We start from the raw sequence: 19186 nt of genomic DNA on the forward strand, positions 1-19186 counted from the left end.
ATGAGAAGGAAGGTTCACCCACAAACAAAGCCACCTCCCAGGTGTAAGTCATCAGCAAGAAAACAGACAGCAGGTGCTCCATAAACCACTAAATCATGGAATCTGCAGGACTGGAAAAGACCATAGTGTTATGCCTCCTGGCTTTCTGCCAAACACAGGTCTTTCGTGTATCACAGGCAAAAAGCCAGCCAGCCAGCTCCTGTGGTGGGGACCCCGCGACCTTGTTGATCAAGGTTTTATTTCCTCACCAAGCCAGATACTACCGGATGGACTAGACAATCTCAGTTCTTTCGACTACTGGCACTTGTAGTCCTGAGAGGCAGAAGTCATCAAACACATAGGCTCATCCATTTGAAGGAGGATATGGGAGAACTGTCAGGCCCCTTAGAAATGGGAAATAGCCGACCTAACCCTGCAACATCTAGGTCTAGCAACAATGGCTGGGCAGCTCAGTGTCTGACACTTCACAGCTCCTGTACACAAAATATCTGCCATCAGCAACTATGGGCCAAAAAGATGCTGAATACTCATTCTACATGCTGGTATCAGAGCACAGGAACAGCACAGAGTGTCAGTGAAAGCACCAGGTCACTCCCAGATATGACACGTCTGCACCGGGGCCTGCCCTGGCCACTATGCCCTCTTTGGGGGCCAGGCTGGCACAAAGACTCAGGCCTCGATTTTCCAAGTTTCCTCTCCCACTCCATGCTTTGGACCTCACGTTTCAAGAACTATGTGTTCCCTTGTGAGTCCAGAGATGTTTAGGGCTTAGATCAGCCTGTATTTTAATATCCTCTAAAACTCTTTTTAAACTCCTCTAAGAGAAACATCACCATTACTACCCTGCTTCGGTTTTAGCATATCTGTTAAACACATTCACCCTTTATGTTTCCATGTTTAAGAAACGCCAAGTGTGTAGCTTATGTTATAAATGCTTTAGGGAAAAAATAGCATTCTGGGCATGCTAACAGCCCCTGCTTGGGCACAAAGCCTTTCCTGAGAATGCCAAGCAGAGCTGGGAGATGGCCTCTGTGACCGGCTGCCACAAGGTAACATGTTAGGTGTGAGTTTACATTTTGCCACTTCCAGGACACTTCAATACTATCTCACAAATCTATACACCAGTCCTGAGAGTATGCACAATTACCCCTATTTGGTAAGTGAGAAAACTGAGATTCAGAGAACTGAACCTAGCCAAAGTCTTATGGCTGGTAAATTGTGGAGCCGGAATTAAAACTCAATACTGAGGATTAGAGAGCGCTCCTTAAACGCCAGCTCCATGTTTCCAAACTGCTTTTCCATCAGTCTGTGTCTTCCCCGTGCAGGCAAAAAGGGTCCTATGCCCTCCATCCCTGGGTGTCTAAGTATGCCCAGAGAATAATAGCAAGAACCTTGGGAACGTGGTCAGAAGAGGGATTCCAAATGTGAAACCAGTCAGAGGAGAAGGCTGAAGTCGGGATGCCCAGCAGCCCCAGGCCCTGTCCGAGAACACTGACTTACAATGTAACAATGCATTGTGCTTTGTGGTTCTGCAACTCCAACTGCCCCATCCCCAACTCAACTTTTCATCTGTTGCACACTCTTAGACACTGGCTTCTCTTCCACAGGTGTCTACGATGAAGGCCAAGTATTCCCAGCGAACACGCCTGGGGAGCGGGGAGGTGCCAAAAAAATATTTTATCAAGAAACCAAGTCATAGAGTTTTTGCGGAACAAAACCATACAAGTTCAGAAAGAGCCTTGAAGATCACCTAGGGCAGCACTCTCCATCTTTTTGGCACCAGGGACCAGTGCTCCTATGAAAATCTAATGCCTGATGATCTGAGGTGGAGCTGAGACGATGATGTTAGTGCTGGGGAGCGGCTGCAGACACAGATGAAGCTTCGTTCACTCACCTGCCATTCACCTTATACTGTGGGGCCCGGTTCCTAACAGGCCACTGACTGGTACCAGTCAGTGGCCCAGAGTTTGTGGACTCCTGACCTAGGGTGACACCTTCAATTTGCTTAAGGAAACAGGCTCAGAGACTTTAATTGACTGGCCCAAGTCACAAAGCTATTTAGTGGCAGTACTGGAATCAGATTCCAGGACTCCAGAATTTGTGTTATTATCTATCAAATCACATGTTATCTATCTCCTTGCACAGAAGTTTTTATTTTTGTTTTGTGACAGATGGGTAAACTGGGTTATAGAGAGGTTAAGGAGCTTGCCTGAGCTAACACAGCATGTGGCTGAACCAGGCCTTGACCTCAGGTCTGTATGACTCTTAAGGCTATGCATGTTCTTTCCAATCTACTTTTAAATCCTTGGGATTACAGCATGCCCTGTATGACAATCCCCGCTAACCACTGGAATCTGCTAAGGAAGTGAATCCTGCCCAGGGAACCAGCGGTTCTAAATGGACTTGCTGCAAACACTAAAACCTAGACAAAATAGGCCAAGTTGGCATTTGGAGTAATAAACAAAACACTAAGACTGTAGAAGTGTTTCCCAGGCTTACAAAGATGGCCCTGGGTCTGCATAAAGGCACGTTGCAGGGAAATCCTTTTGGGCTTCGCTAAAGCCGCCCTGAACCAGGGGAAATCAATGGCATGTTTTAGAAGGCCTCTCTCTGAAGAGATGGGGGAAGGATTAAGCCTCTAATCTTGCCAGTGAAGAGGCCAGGGTGGCTGTAAGAGGCAGGCTGTCATTAACTGTGCAAGCAGCTGAATGCCGTGGTCAAGCTCACCAGGCATGCACACACAAGCACACGTAAGTGCACATGCACATGGCCCAATGTACCACTCACCTACACAAGTGTCTACACTCACATCTCAGACATACTCTTGCACATATATATTTAAACACACACACAAACCACGCATACACCACTTGTCCCTCATTGTAGCCACAGCCCCTCCTGCCTCCCTCCTCCAGAAAACCCTATACACCTGAGCTGACCCAGCCCCTCAGGCCTTAACTAATGTCATTACCAATCCAACGATTAAGAGGCTGGCTCCAGAAGCGCTGCGTTTGCTGCCTGCTAGGCCACTAACAAGGTCTGGGGAGAAAAGTCAGGGCAGTTTATGACAGCTCCTAATGACGACTACTCTTGGTAATGACCAGCTCTGCGGTGACCCAAGTATGAGTTGATTACAAGCTCTGGCTCCTGCTCCACACATCCAGAACAAAGGTTCCTCAGGGGTGCTGACCACAGCAGATGGCCCCTGTCCTGGCTGCCCAGGCTGCGTGCTGACCTCATCGGGCCAGCCTTCAGGAGCTCTTTCAAGCGGGTGGCCCAGACCTGATCCAGGCCTGGCCAGCACTGCCATGAGCCATGTCTTACGGGATCTGACTCGAGGGCTTCCTCTCTCCCCGCCCCCCAGCCTCACTCACAGGCTCCCCCATCCTCACCATCTCACCCTGATGCCTGAAGTGCTGCTGTTGGTACTCTGTCACATAGATTAACGAGTACCTTCTCTTTCAGGAGTCCTTCTCCTCCTCTCTCCCATTCTCCACCCAAGGTCTTCTCTGAAGATGGGAGTCACAGTAACATTTTAAAATAGGCTCCTGATGCCTCTCCACTGCCAAAAGACGAATGCTCCATTCCCTAACATGGCATTCGGGGCCCTTCAGGAGCTGACGTTTGCCAGCTTTGTTGATCTCATTTCTAGATCCACATGCCTCATATATAAGCTGACCCCAAAAAGATTCACCACGCCCCAATATACAGATGCCATGCCTCCATGTGTTGATCTCTGCTGGGCCCTCTACCTAGAATATTCTACCCATACCCATCTTTTCAAACTGGCAAACTCCTACCCATTCCTTGGAGGACAGCACAAGATATCCCCTCTCTGGAGCCTCCCTTAACCTCTCCCTAGGAAGAACTGTTCCCTTCCTTCTGAGCTCTCAATAGTTCTTACCTGTTAAAGGAATTTCAGCATTTGATGACATGATATTATATTCATTTGTTTTCTCCTCTATATCCCCTCTAGATGGTGAGGTCAGGCACCACATCCCAATCAGCCCACACAACCATTCTTAGGTACACTAACCAGCGCTGAGCCTGACACATGATACATCCTCAATTCAATTCCGTGGGCATTTATTCAATCTCTAACACTAACATATGGTCAGTTCGTTGAGGTACTTCCCTCTCAAGGGCAGGAAACACCATATTAAGTAGCACAAAAGTATTGGGGGCCAGGGCCCGTGAGGCAGAAAAGAAGCACCTTGGGAAGCCCATGACAAATGAAGCTTTGGCCTAAAGCTGGTCCCAGAAATAGGGAGAGCAAGGTGCCCTAGTCCTCCTATGAGCCCACCCAGATATACCCTCACCCCATCACCAAAACTCACCAGCTCCTATTCAGTCAGATGTAGGCATGATAAAGTGGGGTGCTCTCACCTTATCAAGGTGGCTTATAGGGATCTCACTCAGAATTCAACTTAAAAGGCATAACTCAACAGGATGGAATTGGACCTACTAAAAATCTCCCCTGCCTCTACTTATGTGCAGGGGACCTATCTTCTCGTCAGCTTTTACCTTCCTTGCCGAGGGCTCAGCTCAAAATTCAGAGAACCTGGGGACAAAGGCAGTTGCTCTCTTTGGCTTTGACTATGGGGACACCCCTCTTGCCAGGCCCTAGAAAAAAATGATACAAACACTGGTGTCTGCACAACTGAAATCTCTTTGGGTGTTGATCCCAAAGTCAGCATATAAAGTATAAGCAGGGCCACGTACACAGTAGAAGTCCCACAACTGTCTGTTGAATTATTGGGCAAGAGTGCACACCTTCTGCGGATGGTTAGATTTTCAAAAGAAGACGCACGCACACGTGTGCACATGCACATACACACATATATCATACACCTTTACTCTATGTGTTTAGAGTAAAGAAGCTGTAACCCAAGAACCTAGGAGTTGGCTGGCATTTGGCACCTTGCAGGTGTCCGAGCCCGTTTGCACCTCTGCATCTCAGAACGAAGGCCGTGACTCTTCCCAGGCAGCTCCCCTGCATGGAAGCGGCTGCACATTATAAAGTTAGAGGCCGCCACCCTCATCAGCTCAGTCTTACCCTTCCACTTCTCAGCACTTTGCCTAGAGCGGATACTTATCAACTGACCTTCTTACCTCCTGCAGTCATGTCCCACCAAGTGGTGTCTCTGCCTCGGGCCCATGGCCACACTGAATGGGTAACCACTGTAACGCACCTGCTCATTCCAACTGCTGCTCAACGGGGAGCAGGCCTGGTGCTACTAGGACCCCGCCACCCTCCCAGCAGGGTACACAGCCAGAGGTGAATCAGAAAGACCAACTCTCCCTCACACCTCCACTCAGCCTTTGAGACCCCACATTTTTGGCCAGAGCTAGCTAGCTCTTACACAGGATGCTGAGTTAGTTACCAGAAAGAACAAATGACATTCTTTACCTGCATTTATTTACCCGAAGTAGGTATTGTCATGTTAAGAATCACTATTTGTTTCGAGTCTTCACTCCCTTTTCCAGCACTCATCTCCTGACCCCAGGAATGCCTTTTTTCACTTTCTCCATCAATCCCAAGCCTAAAATTAGATTAATCCTCTCCTCTTGGAAACTTCCCTGAACTTGTCCAGCCCCCGAAGAAGCCCTCGTCTTCCTTCAGGCCTGGGAGTTGGAACTATACACTAAATCACCTGAAATTACTGGGGAACAGAGACAAACAAGCATGGCCAAGGCCTGCCTCATCCACCGGATTCTTAAATTTGTTGAGGACAGGGTACTCAAGTACAGAGCCGAGATCTCAGGAAGCCTGGAAGAAGCACAGGCTACCTCTGCCAGACACAAGTACCTGTATCCAAGAGCTGTGCCTGGCAACATGTCACCCTGCCCCATGTGGAGTGCTGCATGAGGGACTCATTCTTTAGGTGCCAGCTGTTTATGAGGGTTTAAAGTGCTTACTCCAGCCCCTGTTTCTAGCTCTGCTGCCAGATGCAAGAGGTAGGGATTTCCTTCAGCCATAAAACCATTTCCAGAAGCTGAATGGATCTGCTGTGGAAGACACACCAGTGTAAGCTAACTTTTAAAGGGCTCACAAAGAGAAGAGAGGCCATCCAAGGTATTCCCTGAAGGAAATGTCCTGGGGAGAACGCTGACAGAAATGCTAGAGAAAACAAGGGACAGAAAATCGCACTCATAATCCCGCCTGGAGTGAGAACAGAGTGTAAGGAAGCTGATTCCTAATTTCTCCCCACTGCCAAAGTGCCATTTTGGCATCTCTACAACTCACAGACATCCTATGAGAATTTATAAATGATTTCCCTTAATTCCTGCCCTAAAGAATATATTCCTTTATTTCTCTAAATATCTGCAAGCCAGTAGGCATCTATTATGCGTACCTTAAGCCCTAAGAGCGGTCAGAACAGCCTGGCCTCACATACCCACAGCCTTTCCAAGCCAGAAGGACCAACATCATTTATTCTCAAGACTCACACATGAGTATGGATGCTCTGCTCAATCCCCAAAGCCCTCATCAAAAGGATACAAATGTCACTCCTTCTCTGGGATCCTTGCTTCCCTTTCCTTAACCTCCTAGGAAGTCAGGATGAGAGAAACCCAGGGTAGGACCCAGGTCCCAGGCTCCAGCCTCTGGGATTGGGACTATGAGAATTAGTGATTTATAACTCAGTGATTCCCTCCCTGGAAAGCCACTGTGAACAACAACCACGGTAACTTCCTTTCAAAATGGGGAAGGCTTTATTTCCTCTCTTCTCCATCATCACCTTTCATTTATTCATTCGCTCATCACTCACACCTGTCCTGGACACTCACTGCAGCACTCACAGAGCTGGCTCTGCCCTCTTTATTCCCAAATGGATCTCTCATAACCACCAATGAGCCAAGCCAGAGATCCTGGGGCAACATCTCCGCACTTTCAGCCACTATGATTCCAGGTCAGCAGAATTCACAACATAATTTTGTCCCCTTCCACCATGCCCTGGCCCCAGCTCCCAAATCATTCAACATGCCCCAGCCCCCTGCCAATTTGGTTTAATAAATGTCTATTTTCATAGAAACCTAAAGTGGCTGCTTCTGGTTCACTTTCCTCATAACTCATCACAGGCCGTTTGCGGGATGCTGAGGGAAGCTGTCCTGAGGCTTGTCTCCTCTGAGCCAGGAAGTCCCCAGTGCCAACATTAAGTGGCACTCAAGCCCAGGAAGGCCCACACAGCAGGGGTGTCTCCTGTACATAGGGCCCTGCCAGTCCTTGCTCCTGGTGGCCCGGACAGCCACGCTGTAGTGCCAGCTCCTCCAGCACACAGAGAGAGTGACAGGGCTAGTGACAGGCCGAGCTTCTTACACAGCAAAGCTGTAGCTCATATATTTATTGTACGTGTCTGGCTTTCACACGGAATTTGCAACCTGCCAGTTACCAGTGTTTACCTTGGTAGAAATTCACGGGAAATCTTAGCCTGAACAGGCCCAGAGTTTATTTTACTGCCAGATAAACAACTTTCTTTGATAAATCATCCATGTGACGGTGTTCCTGAAAGACTAAACAAAGATTTCAAGCACAATCTATAGGCCGTTGAGAAGCCTTCCAAAGCTAATGCATGGTTAATTGGCTGCTCTAAGCAAGCCGAAGCAGGGCAAGGGCCTGAAATTTCTTTGGCTGTTTGTTCTCTTTAAAAAATAAAATAAAATACAGATTGGAGCTTCTGGCTCATTTCTGCACAACTAGACAAAATTTACCAATATTTAAATGTTCCGTTGCTTCTGAACATAGCCTGTCTTTTGGTTGACGGGAGTAGATATCACAAATATCACAAGGCGGCTATTGGAAAAGAAATTAAAAACTGCCCTGGGGATACTGCTCGAGAAAAAGGGGAGGGCAGAGTGAAGTACAATACACAAGACCTAAAATCTCTTACACAGACTCCAAAATTGTGAGTAGAAAAATTCACGTTAGGAGTAAGTAAGAATTATGAGTAGAAAAACTCATATTAGGAATAAGATTTCTACAAAACACACAAAAACTCAAAAGAAAAAACTTGAGTAAGCGTGTCCTGGAATTGGTCTTTACTCAGCCCAAGTTTCGAGTGTTCTGCAGCCTTTAATGATCCGATGATGACATCCAGTTTTACAACGACTTAAGGGTGCCATCTAAGTAAACCTACTAGTACGTAGGGTTGTTTTTTTGTTTGCTTTCATTTGCTTTGGTTTTTGCTTTGGTTTGGTTTTTTAATTATAGCACCTTGAATCTGCATAAAGTTTTAAAAGTTCTTCCGAATGGGCTATTAAAAAGGATTCTTCAGTTTAATTATCTTGTTAACCAGAGATTAACCAAGACATCTTTCTATTTCCTAAAATTCTTTTGTCAGACAAGCAATTTCATTAGTGCTAGCATCTTCTTCCTACCTAGGCTAATTTCCATGCTGAAACTATTCTTTCGAAAAAGAAGAGATAATTATTATGAATTGAGCAGCCGCCATATTCCAGGAACTGTACACACGTGATTAATTCAGTTCTCACCACAGTAACACAGGAAGCACCATCCACATTTTGCAAATGAGGTGACAGGCTCAGGGAGGTTAAGAGACTACCTCACGATTGCTCAGCTTATCAGGTTGAGATTTAATCCAAGCCTGTCTGGCCTTAAGGCTATGTTCTGTCCACTCTATCGCACTGCCTCCTTCTCTCCACAAAAAATATCAAAGACTGCTGATTTCTTTCTATGTGTTAGGCACAGGCATCAGTCCATTGATGTCCCACAAACTCTGAGATAGAGAGAAAAGTAGTGAAGGAGAACCCTACGCCCCCTTCCCAGAGGGCTTCCTCTAACCATTCCTGGCAGGATGGAAATGTGATGGGCATGAGAGAACATGAGAGAAGAAGCGTATGGAATCTGGACTGGCTACCCAGGTAAGTGCCAATGGGAATGAAAACTGCAAGGGATGCCAGGCAGAGTGGCCTTGGGCAATCAAGTGACTAACTCCTCTATCCGAGTCTTACTTTCCTCAATCTGTAATATGAGAGACCTAGACTAGCTGATCTTTGAGGTTCCACTAAGCTCAGCAGATCTTTAGAATGACAAAGGGGCACAGATGAGCAAGGCAACACCAAAGAAATGGGCCACTTGTGTGGGCTGTGAATAGCTCCTTGATCCCATCTCATCTCTTAAACTCTCTTTCTCCAACCACTCCCAGAAAAGCTTCAGAGAACAGGGGTGAACTTGAGGGTAAATCCTCCTTGCCCTCCTTCTCCATGATAGTTTATATATATGTCAAATGATAAGAAGGACATTTTGTTAAGTGAAATAAGCCAGACACCAAAGGACAAATATTGTAGGATTCCATTTATATGCAGTACCTAGAACGGTCAAATTCACAGAGACAGAAAGTAGAATGGTGGTTTCCGGAGTTGAGGGGAGGGGAGATTGGGAGGTGAGTGTTTGGGTACAGAGTTTCAGATTGGAATAATGAAAAATATCCAAAGATGGATGGTGGTGATGGTTGCACAACAATGTGATTGTACTTAATGCCACTGAAGTGTATATTTAAAAATGGTTAAAATGGTAAATTTTATGTTATATATATTTCATCACAATAATTTTTTTTTAAAGATAAGGAGGGCTACAGATTGGGGTGGGAGGTGCTCACAACCAGAGAATTACAGAATTGCAGGTTGGAGAGTGCATCAAAGAACCCCCAAACCACACCATTTGACAACTGACCATCCCAAGAAATACTCTAGTCAGAACTGAATCTAACCTCAAAGAAGTCATGTACCAGCCAACCTTGAACCAACCATGTCCACACTTAAATCTGTCTTAGGACAAAGAAAAGCAATCATTCCAGAGTGATATAAAGAGCGGAGAGGGCTGAAAACAGAATTCAGTTCAGGAAAGATTTCAATAAATACGCTGAGAGCAGAGGACAGAGAGTTTCTAAGATGCACCTCTTACTTGTTTGGTGAGAGCCATGAAGGGAGGCCTCATTGGCCCAGGACAGTTACCCAGGCTACTGCCAAGGGCACCTGTGAATGTTTAGTGAGTCCAGTCTGCAAGCCGGGCCAAGGGCTAGGTTCCTTATACACTATCTCAGCTACATCTATATCTCACCGAAACCTATATCTGGCTATCAGTTGCCATTTCATAGAGAAAAACTGGAGAGGTTAAGAGCTTTGCTCGGTGTTGCAAAGCACATACATAGTGGCAGAGAGAGGATTAAACTCAGTTCCAGAGAAAGCCATGCCCCATCCATGGATCCTGGGTTTCTGTGTCCTTTCTCATACTTCAACATACTTTCCCAGGTTCAAATATGCTAAAGACAATGCTTCTCATTGAAATTTGTCTTATCTATCTTCCTGCCACAGGTATAGCCAAGAAGGAATTAGAAATGGAGATAGAATGCACCATGTTCACCAGAAATCTGCTCTATTCCCAGCTTTCCCTCAGTTCCTCAATCAGGCTTCAGCATGCAAAGTGCTCCCCATGTTACCTCAAGCCAAACTGCCCAAGACCTGATTTCTCTGACCAGGTTTGGGGCCTGCTCAGGAACTTTCCAATCTGAAGCAGTGAGCGAGCAGGGAATTGACATCTCAACTCACCCGGACAACTTGAAGACCTCAAAAGCTCCTTGGTTCAGCTCCGGTCTCTGCACTGTCCAACCCAGCCCCACTCAGGGGAACACTACTGTAGACTGGTACCCAGACCATGAGCTGGGAGCTATACTTCCAGTGCCCTTAAAGTGCCCGGCCCCATGTTCTCCTACATGTGAGATGCCACAACTCCTTCCAAGTATATGTATTTTAGAGATCGTCAGTGATGATTAAAAACAGTTGTTTTCATTCTGTCAACTCCCCCAACCTGGGATAACAGTTCCTTCTCTCATGTCTATTTAATTTTACTTTGACTGAACTAGGTTTCTGAATGTTAGGGATTTTTTTTTTTTTTTTTTTACATAAACCATCAGTCACCTAAAACAGGGCATGCAATATTCCTTGAACTTAATAAACTAGTGGCACATATTCACTTAGAAAAGAGCTTTCTCCTTTTATGAAGAAGAAGAAAGAGGAAAAAGAAGGAAGAAGAAGAAGAAGAGGAGGAGGAGGAGGAGCAAGAGGAGGAGAAGTCATCCAATTTCCAGATCCCTGCCGTCCTCTGTCATTCGTATTCTCATCTGACAAACTATCATTTTATGTCTCCATGTGTAAGACACTGTGCCAGAGACTACTGAAGTACAATCTGGCCTTGTTTTGTTCATGCTTAGACACAGATTATCGATACATTTGAACATGAAGTATATTTTCTTTGTCAGTGGTACAAAATGAATAGCACATCTCACAACAACTGATGGGCATCTTACATTAGGTAAAATATGGTACAAGATACAGCCCCTGCTCTCAAGCAGCTTACAGGTGTTGCAATTACTGTGCTGGCAGCCAGTTCTCATCTGTGGGAGGAAACGCATGATTTAGTTTGGAAAGGCTGAACCTATTTTTTTTGCAAGAGATCAATCTGCCCTTCAGAGTAAAACACTGTGCCTCCAAACAGCAGCACTGCCAAGACACTTTGAAAAAGGAGTGAGAACAAATTTAGTGAAGGTGCAGGAAACTCCAAAAATATTTCTTTTAGAAAATACTCCCAAACGCTGAGAGCTGATTTTTCTTTCCTATGTGATTCATTTTAGTGTTGCAAAGTATGGTTTTGCTCTTTATGAGGAAACATATAAATGGGGGAGAAAATCCTTCCAGAAGGCAAGGAAAATTTCCGGGGGCAAAGAAATCTTTTTCCACAGAGAGAAAATACCAGGCTAAAGAAGCTGTCACCTGAACTCTCAAGCTTAAAAAACTGGAGAAGCCAGTACAAGAGAAAGCTCTGAACTATCTTTAGCAGAAGTATATCGTCATGAACATTTCTACCAAAAAAAGGCTTAAGGGTGTTTGTAGATACTGCAGAAGCAGCTACACAGAGTGGCCAGAGGTGGGGTCCTAACCTCACAGCAATTATAAATCAGAGCCTTACATCCCTGGGGTAAGCTTACCCCAAAGAAAGGCTGCTGTGGGCACTGAGTTGTTAACAGCAGGATTATGAGTGCAGCGGCTTGCAAATACTATATTGGTCTGTTTAAGAGAAGAGAGCGGCATCCTGTTGTCATATAGCAGGAAAAGCAGAGACAGAACATAAAGCAGATCAGTGCGACCTAAGTTCAGCAGGCAGGCTGACTGCCATGTTGAATTCAGAGACTTTGCACCACCTAACTTTTGGCTTTCCTACATCTGGTGCTTGATCCAGGCTGATCCAGCTGCATTCCTGAGCATCAGCACACAGGTGTTTCTACTGATGCTTTTCCCTGTTGGGGGAAAAAAATGTGTTCTGAACTGAGGGGGTACAGTGCAGGGGTGGAGAGACTAGTGGCCAGACCAGCCAGAGAGTTAAAAATGTACTGCCCGAGGAGGAGTAATGGTTCGGGCATGAAGGAATCCGAGGATGCATTGGCGGGAGGATGGGTGTGCAAGCTGACCCAGAAGGAATGCGCCCCTTGTTTCTGGAGCTCACAGAGCCTTCCAACAACCCGATGTCTTCCGGCCAGCGATGTCAGGGCCACTTAATGCAAAGTTTGATCCCTGGAGTAGGGTGTAAAACATTCTTTTTCTTTTCTGTAGTGTGTCAGTTTGCATTGCTGAATTTCTTTGTTTCCTAACTGAATCTCATCAGCGTGGCTGACTGCCTCCCTTACTTGAAATGAACTAAGCTAGGAAACAAGTTTCTCAACAAGGCTGCATTCCCCAGGGTGCTGAGAGGGCCAGAGCTAAACTCGGCCCCTGCAGAGAAAGGGAGGAAAAATCCTATTTATCGTCTTACAAGAACATTACAAACAAAAAAATTTGTGCCTCTCCTGCCTCCAGATCAAAGAAGCCTAGCATACACCATACCTATGCTGAGGAAATAAATGCCTCTATAGCATAGCAGCTGTTTATCTTAAGTGTAGAAGGCAGCATGACAGAAAGTAAAAGATCTCCAGTTGGGAAAGTCAGATTCCTTATTTACAAAATGAGTGGATTTGATCAGATGACCTGCAGGGTCCAGAAGGAACTCAAAAGTTCTATGAACCCAAGAAGAAAATAACCTCAGAGCTAAAAGAACACAGTCCCAAACAGCTAATCACTCAGATTCACCAAGACCTGATTGGTTATTAAAATAAGATATACCTCTCCCTCTCACAAGCAGTGAGCAAGTGCTTGCTGACTTAGGAGGTACGTACTGCAGTAGGCAAAGGATGTCCACCCGCCAGCTGAGTTCCCTGAGTACCCTCTGGTCCCTTGCTCTACACCACAAGGTCGACCTTCCACATTCAAATTATTTCCCAAGGCTTGCCTCTTCAGCTCACGTCTAGGAAATGTCTCTGGTTTAACTAGTCGCCACAATGCCCACGGCTATCAGAATTTTGATGAGCAACTCAAGGAGGAGGGAGGAACCTAATGACAAGTTCAGGTTAGTAAGCCTCAGACAATAACCTGAACATAAGCATGGATTCTCTTCTCACAGCTCCTTAAGCACTAACTTTGGCCTTGAGTTCCACAGCCCCCTCTGAGCCAATGAGCTATAAAGTGATTCTCTAAGAAATCAATGATTAGTGTTCGGCCAAGATTTTTTAAATTTTTAAATTAAATTTTAATTTATTCTAAGTATTTTGGGCTGTGGCATCTAGCACAGTGATTTGCACTCAAGAAATGTTGAATGGATACATGAATCAATGAATGATCAGATGCACTGAATCTGCATTCCCTAATTGGGAGGCATCACCTGCTAGTCAACTCCACACACTCAGTTCCAGGGTTTTCCATCATGCTTCCCTCAGGAGCTGAGCCTGATAAAAGTCATATGAGCATATACATTAGCTGATATATTACTTTTCAGAGTTTACTCTAACATGATTCCCTGGATTTGATGAAAATGTCAGGGGGCCAATTTGCAAAAGTGAGTGTGGTGATTTACAATATCTAAAGAGGATCAATGAAATCTCAAGAGCAGCCCCTTAGTTGTTCCTCATAAGGATCCTTCAGGAACACAGCTATACCTGAGCAGATTCTTCCTGACCCAGCCATGCAGCAAAACTCTTCCCATCAAGATTTCTGAGAGATTTTATTTGTCCCTTTTCTCTTCATCCAAATGTGTCTTTGGGAAGGAATCTCAACCCCATTCGTGGCAGAAAAGCTTATTGCTAAGGCAGTGTGGGGCTGTGCACCCACAAGCTTTACAGCAAGAGGACTGCCAGGCTCAGCCCGGCTTTCAGCACCCCCCAACGAAGCAAGAGTGTGAACATTGAGAAGCAAACATCGCCGTGGTCAGATGGAAGAGTAATCAGAGCCTTCTCCAATTTTATTTGAGTTCACTTAAAATGACAATAAGAAAAAGAGTGTGACAAACATAAACAGCAAAATGCAAAGCAGACCGAATCTTCCTAGAGGTCCCGCTGTCCCCTAAGAACGAAGGAGGCGGGCAGAGGTACCCAGTACAGAAACAAAGTGCACAAAATGCTCCCAGCCTCGAGAAGCTCTCTGTGGCAAAGGGTCTGAATTCTCCAACTTCTGTCTTCAGTCACAAGGATAAACACCTGAGAATATGTCTGTCACATATACAATTTCCTTTAATGCTCATGTGCACTCACATGTGTGTGTGTGTGGGGGCTCATTCAAATATGGCACTCTGCCAGTACAAGGCCCTTTCATGAACTTTATTATGGTTCATGAAGACATGGAGTAGGTAGTTCTGAATGGACACAGGACTCGCATTACCTACCGTTCTGCTTTTCCTGGTAAGAACGCTGTACGAAATCCAGCCTCAAGGACACAATGCAGGCAGCATGAGAAACACACTGTTCGGTGTCAAGCTGAACCTGTCCTTCAACAAAGCAGGCCTGGCCCTAGCTGCTTCTCAGCATCCATATAAAATACAGGCAGGCACGAGGACTAAGCCCTTCAAATGAATGTGGTATATGTTTACTTTTCCCGCCCCCAAAGTGTCTGGAACATGGGTCTTCTGCAGACCAGGCTCTAAGAGACCGTTCCTGATAAGCCACCTGAGATCTGCTCCCCAGGCCACATCCAGCCCTTCTCCTGGGGCTAAAAGTGCTGATTCAAAAATTCCTGTTTAACCAGGAGTGATTTGAAGAAAATGGAGAGAAATCTCTTTGCCGGGAAGGACTTGATTGGGGCCCTTCCTCTAAATGCCCTTATGTTGGCCTCTCCCATCCCCGGGAAGGCACCCCACCGTCAGCCACTCCAGATCCCTGGTAGAGTGGTGCTGACACCTAGAGGTGGATGCAGAAAGAGCCAGTGTGGGGAGAAGACCAGCCCAAGCCGCCCGCTGCATCTCCTGGTAGTGTCCCAGGAGTAGTGTTTTCCCATAGCTCTTGTCCACCTGTCCCCAAAGCTACCTCCCTACTCCTAGAAAAGGTCCCCAAAAACCCGTGCAGTGATCTTTCACACAGAAGGGCAAAAGCAAAATTTGACTTTAATAAAAAACCTGGGCAGTTCTCCCACCCTATCTAGTCTTCCATCTGCCTGAGAAGAGCAGCCATTGAGGAGCCTGGAGGTAGGAAATATAAAGGTCCAAAAAAGATGCATCAACAGGCTCTATTCAGCAGGAACATGAGCCAGAAGGAACCGGGGAACCGGGGAACACCAAACCTCCCCAAGGCGGCCAGGGACACTTTCTTACCAAACTCGCTCGCACAGAGATGTTCAATTATGGCTTCAGATTTCAACTCATTGTCACATGGAGGACACACGGTTGTGCCTAGGAATGGAAAGGGAGAAAAACAAGAGCTGTGAGTTATGGGGGTATGGGTACAGGAACCACCCCTTGGAAAAAGACCAGTCTACCACCAGGATGAATAAATAGTTAAAGATCTTCTGGAATTTCTGAAGGGCAACCCAAGAATCAAAAAGAAGAGTCCTGGAGCTAAAGCTATAAACAGGCATATGGTTTATTGGAAACTTAAGGGATAGAGCTGTTGAATATGGCACAACTATTTAAACCAAATTTCTCTGGAGCTGGATAGGAATTGTGGCTTGATGGGGTCCCTAGGAAAAGTTGACTTGTAAAGCAAACATATGTATTCCAGTTGTTTGTTTCCTATTCTTTCTCCCCTCTCCTCTGATTCCTGCCCATTTCCTATTCCCAAACTCCCAAGACAGCAGATCAATCTGACCAACTCTCTAAGAAAGAAACCTCTTCCAGATTCACAAACTCTAACCCCAGGCTCTGAACACCCTTCTACAAAAGGGCTGTTGCAATATGAGTTCCTAACAAAAGCTGCCAAATGGGAGGACAGAGCTGGATGGGAGAGATCCTCTCGAGCCATTTTCAGGGCACTGTGGAGTACTTTGAAGAGGAGATATGTGTGTGGCCGGTATGAGGGCCACTAGGAGATGGCTATGCCCAGGGGAGGAGGCTTCTGAGGCCAGGGCTAGAGGTCTCCTCTGAGCCAAAATGCTACTGATGCTGGAAGGATCCCTGGGAGGAAAAGTACCTTCGAGGACAGGGAGAAAGCCTACAGTGAAATCCTAAGCGGGGTGAGGTGGCTCATCACCACTACCACCCTCACCATCACCATCAACGCCACCACCATTATCATCATCATCACCCCACTACCACCACCATCGCCATCATCATCATCATCACTACCACCGCCATCACCATCACCATCGCCATCTTTCAAATTACTTGGAGTTTTATCCATGATCTAGGAAAGCATTAGCATGTTCTAAGGGCATTCCATCCCTGGCACAGCATTGGAAGCCAAACCAGGCTGGAGCTAAGGGGCACAAGAAAGTCACCACCAAGGTAACCAGGGAAGAATGATGTGCAGAGAGACCTCTGCTCAGATATAAGGGTCCTTGTCTTCCTCCTTCCCTTCCTTCTCCACAGCTTCTCAGTGATCTCTGTGACTCAGTGAAATGGGCAAAGCCTCTGAAGATGGAAGATAAGGAGGGATCTACACAGCCCTTCCAAACCAATGCTGCTCCCAGGACACAGCTGATCCAGAGTTGGCCACCCACCCCACCCCACCCTCACTTCCAAGCAGGGTCCCTTCATGGCCTTAGTCTTTGCTAACAGATTCCTCTCTCACCTTTATTCTATACCCAGGGCCAAACACCATCCAGATTCTCAGTGTAGCAAAAACCACAGACACACTCCAAGCAGAAAACTGTGACTGTCTTTTGGCCCAGATGCTAGAAATTTATTTTTCACCAAGAGCTTGAGATTGGTAGCATTTCTAACAAAGGGTATACCTTATCCAGAACTCTGCATATGGTTCCTGCTTCCATGGAGAGAAAAACAGGGAAAGGAAGTCCCATGATATGGGAAGGGCCACGTTACTTATACCAGAAAAGTCGACTGTGCTTTGGGGTTTCCTTGTTTAGGTTATTTTTTAAAAAGTGGAAGTTATCATGTCACGAGTTTCCACAAGTATAATCTTGACCAAACCAGTAGCAGAGCTAAGGCCATCAGACTATAGATGCCAGGTCACCATCCGCTGCACATACGTCATCTCATCTAGACACTCTGAGTTCCCCGATCCTGCTGGCAGCCGAGGGCTCTATACCACACAGGGGCTTTCTCCTCAGTCCTATCAGTTACGTTTGACCTTCCATGCCACTCAGGAGATCATTGAGGTGAGCTCTGTGTGTCCTCAATATGGTTTTCTCCCATCTTGCTTTTCTTATAGCAAACTGTGGAGCAGCTCAACCCAGAGAAGGGAGGAATGTGTAATGCAATATTAATCTGTGCTCCCTCCAATTAATTGTCCTTGGGGCCCTGCAGGCTGCCTCAGCGGGAAAAATCCACCCAATCATCCATCTGAGAGGTAGAACTAAATCACTGTTTTAAGGAGTATTCAAAATAATATTTAAAGCAAAGGAGCCAAAAAGTAAAATGTTTTGTGTCTTATTAATATTTAAGGGAGGGGGGAGTAGAGGAGAAAGTTCAATACTGGAATCAGGATTAAGTGTATTTTTAAAAATCAGTGCACACACATGCACACAGCACATTCTCCCCTCCCCTTCTCTCTCAATCTCTCTCTCTCTCTCTCTCTCACACACACACACACACACACACACACACAGCAGATCTCCCGGGGCCAGTTCCTGGATACATGGAGAAGGGACCCTATAGAAGGCTCTTGGGCATAATGAGGGTACTGTGGCCTCTGCAATCTGTGACTAAAATAGCCAGGCTGATTTAATGCACGATATACCTAAACAACAACAAAATTAAACTAAAAGTATACAACTTCAATCAGTAAAACCTGGCAGGAAGGAGAAATAATTTATCAGCCTGGGAGTGTACAGGTCTAATGTAAGTGAAAGCTGTAGAAATAACTTTCCTAGGAAAAAAACAATCACCTCTCCCATAACAAACGCTTGATGCAGTTTGTGCATCAATAGCCTTTTGCGGGGAAAAGTGTCTTTTACTCATTTCTCGTTATCAAGTTTATCTTTAATAACAAAGCTCTGCCCAATATCCCAAAACTGTACATGCCCAAGTATGTGAACAGAAACCAGCCAAATTATGCAGAGATATGACTCTGCTTTGAAAACTCAGTTTTAATTCTCAAGAATAAAAAGAATTAAGAATAAAAGTAGTGCATGTGTACTTACTGTCATCTAAAAGTATCAGTTTTTATTCCAAGCCACCAACCTTAAGGTTTGAGTACTAGTGTGGTTCATCTAAACCTGCCCCTACACACACACACACACACACACACACACACACACACACACACACAGCCCTCCCATCTCCACCTTCAGCTGACAGTGGCCAGTCAATCTCAGAGGAAGTCATGTGGGGCTCCCTCCCACTGAGTGGCTCTAGTCCTGGGGAGGACCAGATGCCCTCTCAGGACAGAGTCTCTCATCAAAAATGCTGAAGGGGAATCAGTTCCCAGATCCCACACCTGACTAGTCTTTTCACAGCCTTTCTCTCTGTTCAGCAGCTGGTTTGGGGATGGTGGCTACTGGGCACTCCTAGGACAAAGGGAAGGAGACAGGAGGATGGTACAAAGTTCCAGAATGAGGAAGCAGCAGACAAGTGGAACAGCAGCCAAGGAGTAAAAAGGCTTAGAGAAGATGGCAATTAGTTTTCCTAGCTTTTCACCCCAGCTTTTTTTGGGGGGATGGGGTTCAGCTGGGAGGATTCTTTCCCCTACATTAGTAGGCA

The 19186-nt window shown here is 45.9% G+C and overlaps 1 protein-coding gene across 1 annotated transcript in view; it reads right to left on the reverse strand.

Moving 5' to 3' along the window:
- Window positions 1-19186, reverse strand: part of SFRP1 (secreted frizzled related protein 1) — a 39613-nt gene that overhangs the window by 17925 nt on the left and 2502 nt on the right. The window contains exon 2 of the mRNA XM_011372673.2: window positions 15683-15760. Within this exon, the coding sequence (XP_011370975.1) occupies window positions 15683-15760 (78 nt within the window). The remainder of the gene's footprint in view (window positions 1-15682; window positions 15761-19186) is intronic.

Source organism: Pteropus vampyrus, unplaced genomic scaffold, assembly GCF_000151845.1.
Source record: "Pteropus vampyrus isolate Shadow unplaced genomic scaffold, Pvam_2.0 Scaffold8, whole genome shotgun sequence".
Taxonomy (NCBI): domain Eukaryota; kingdom Metazoa; phylum Chordata; class Mammalia; order Chiroptera; family Pteropodidae; genus Pteropus; species Pteropus vampyrus.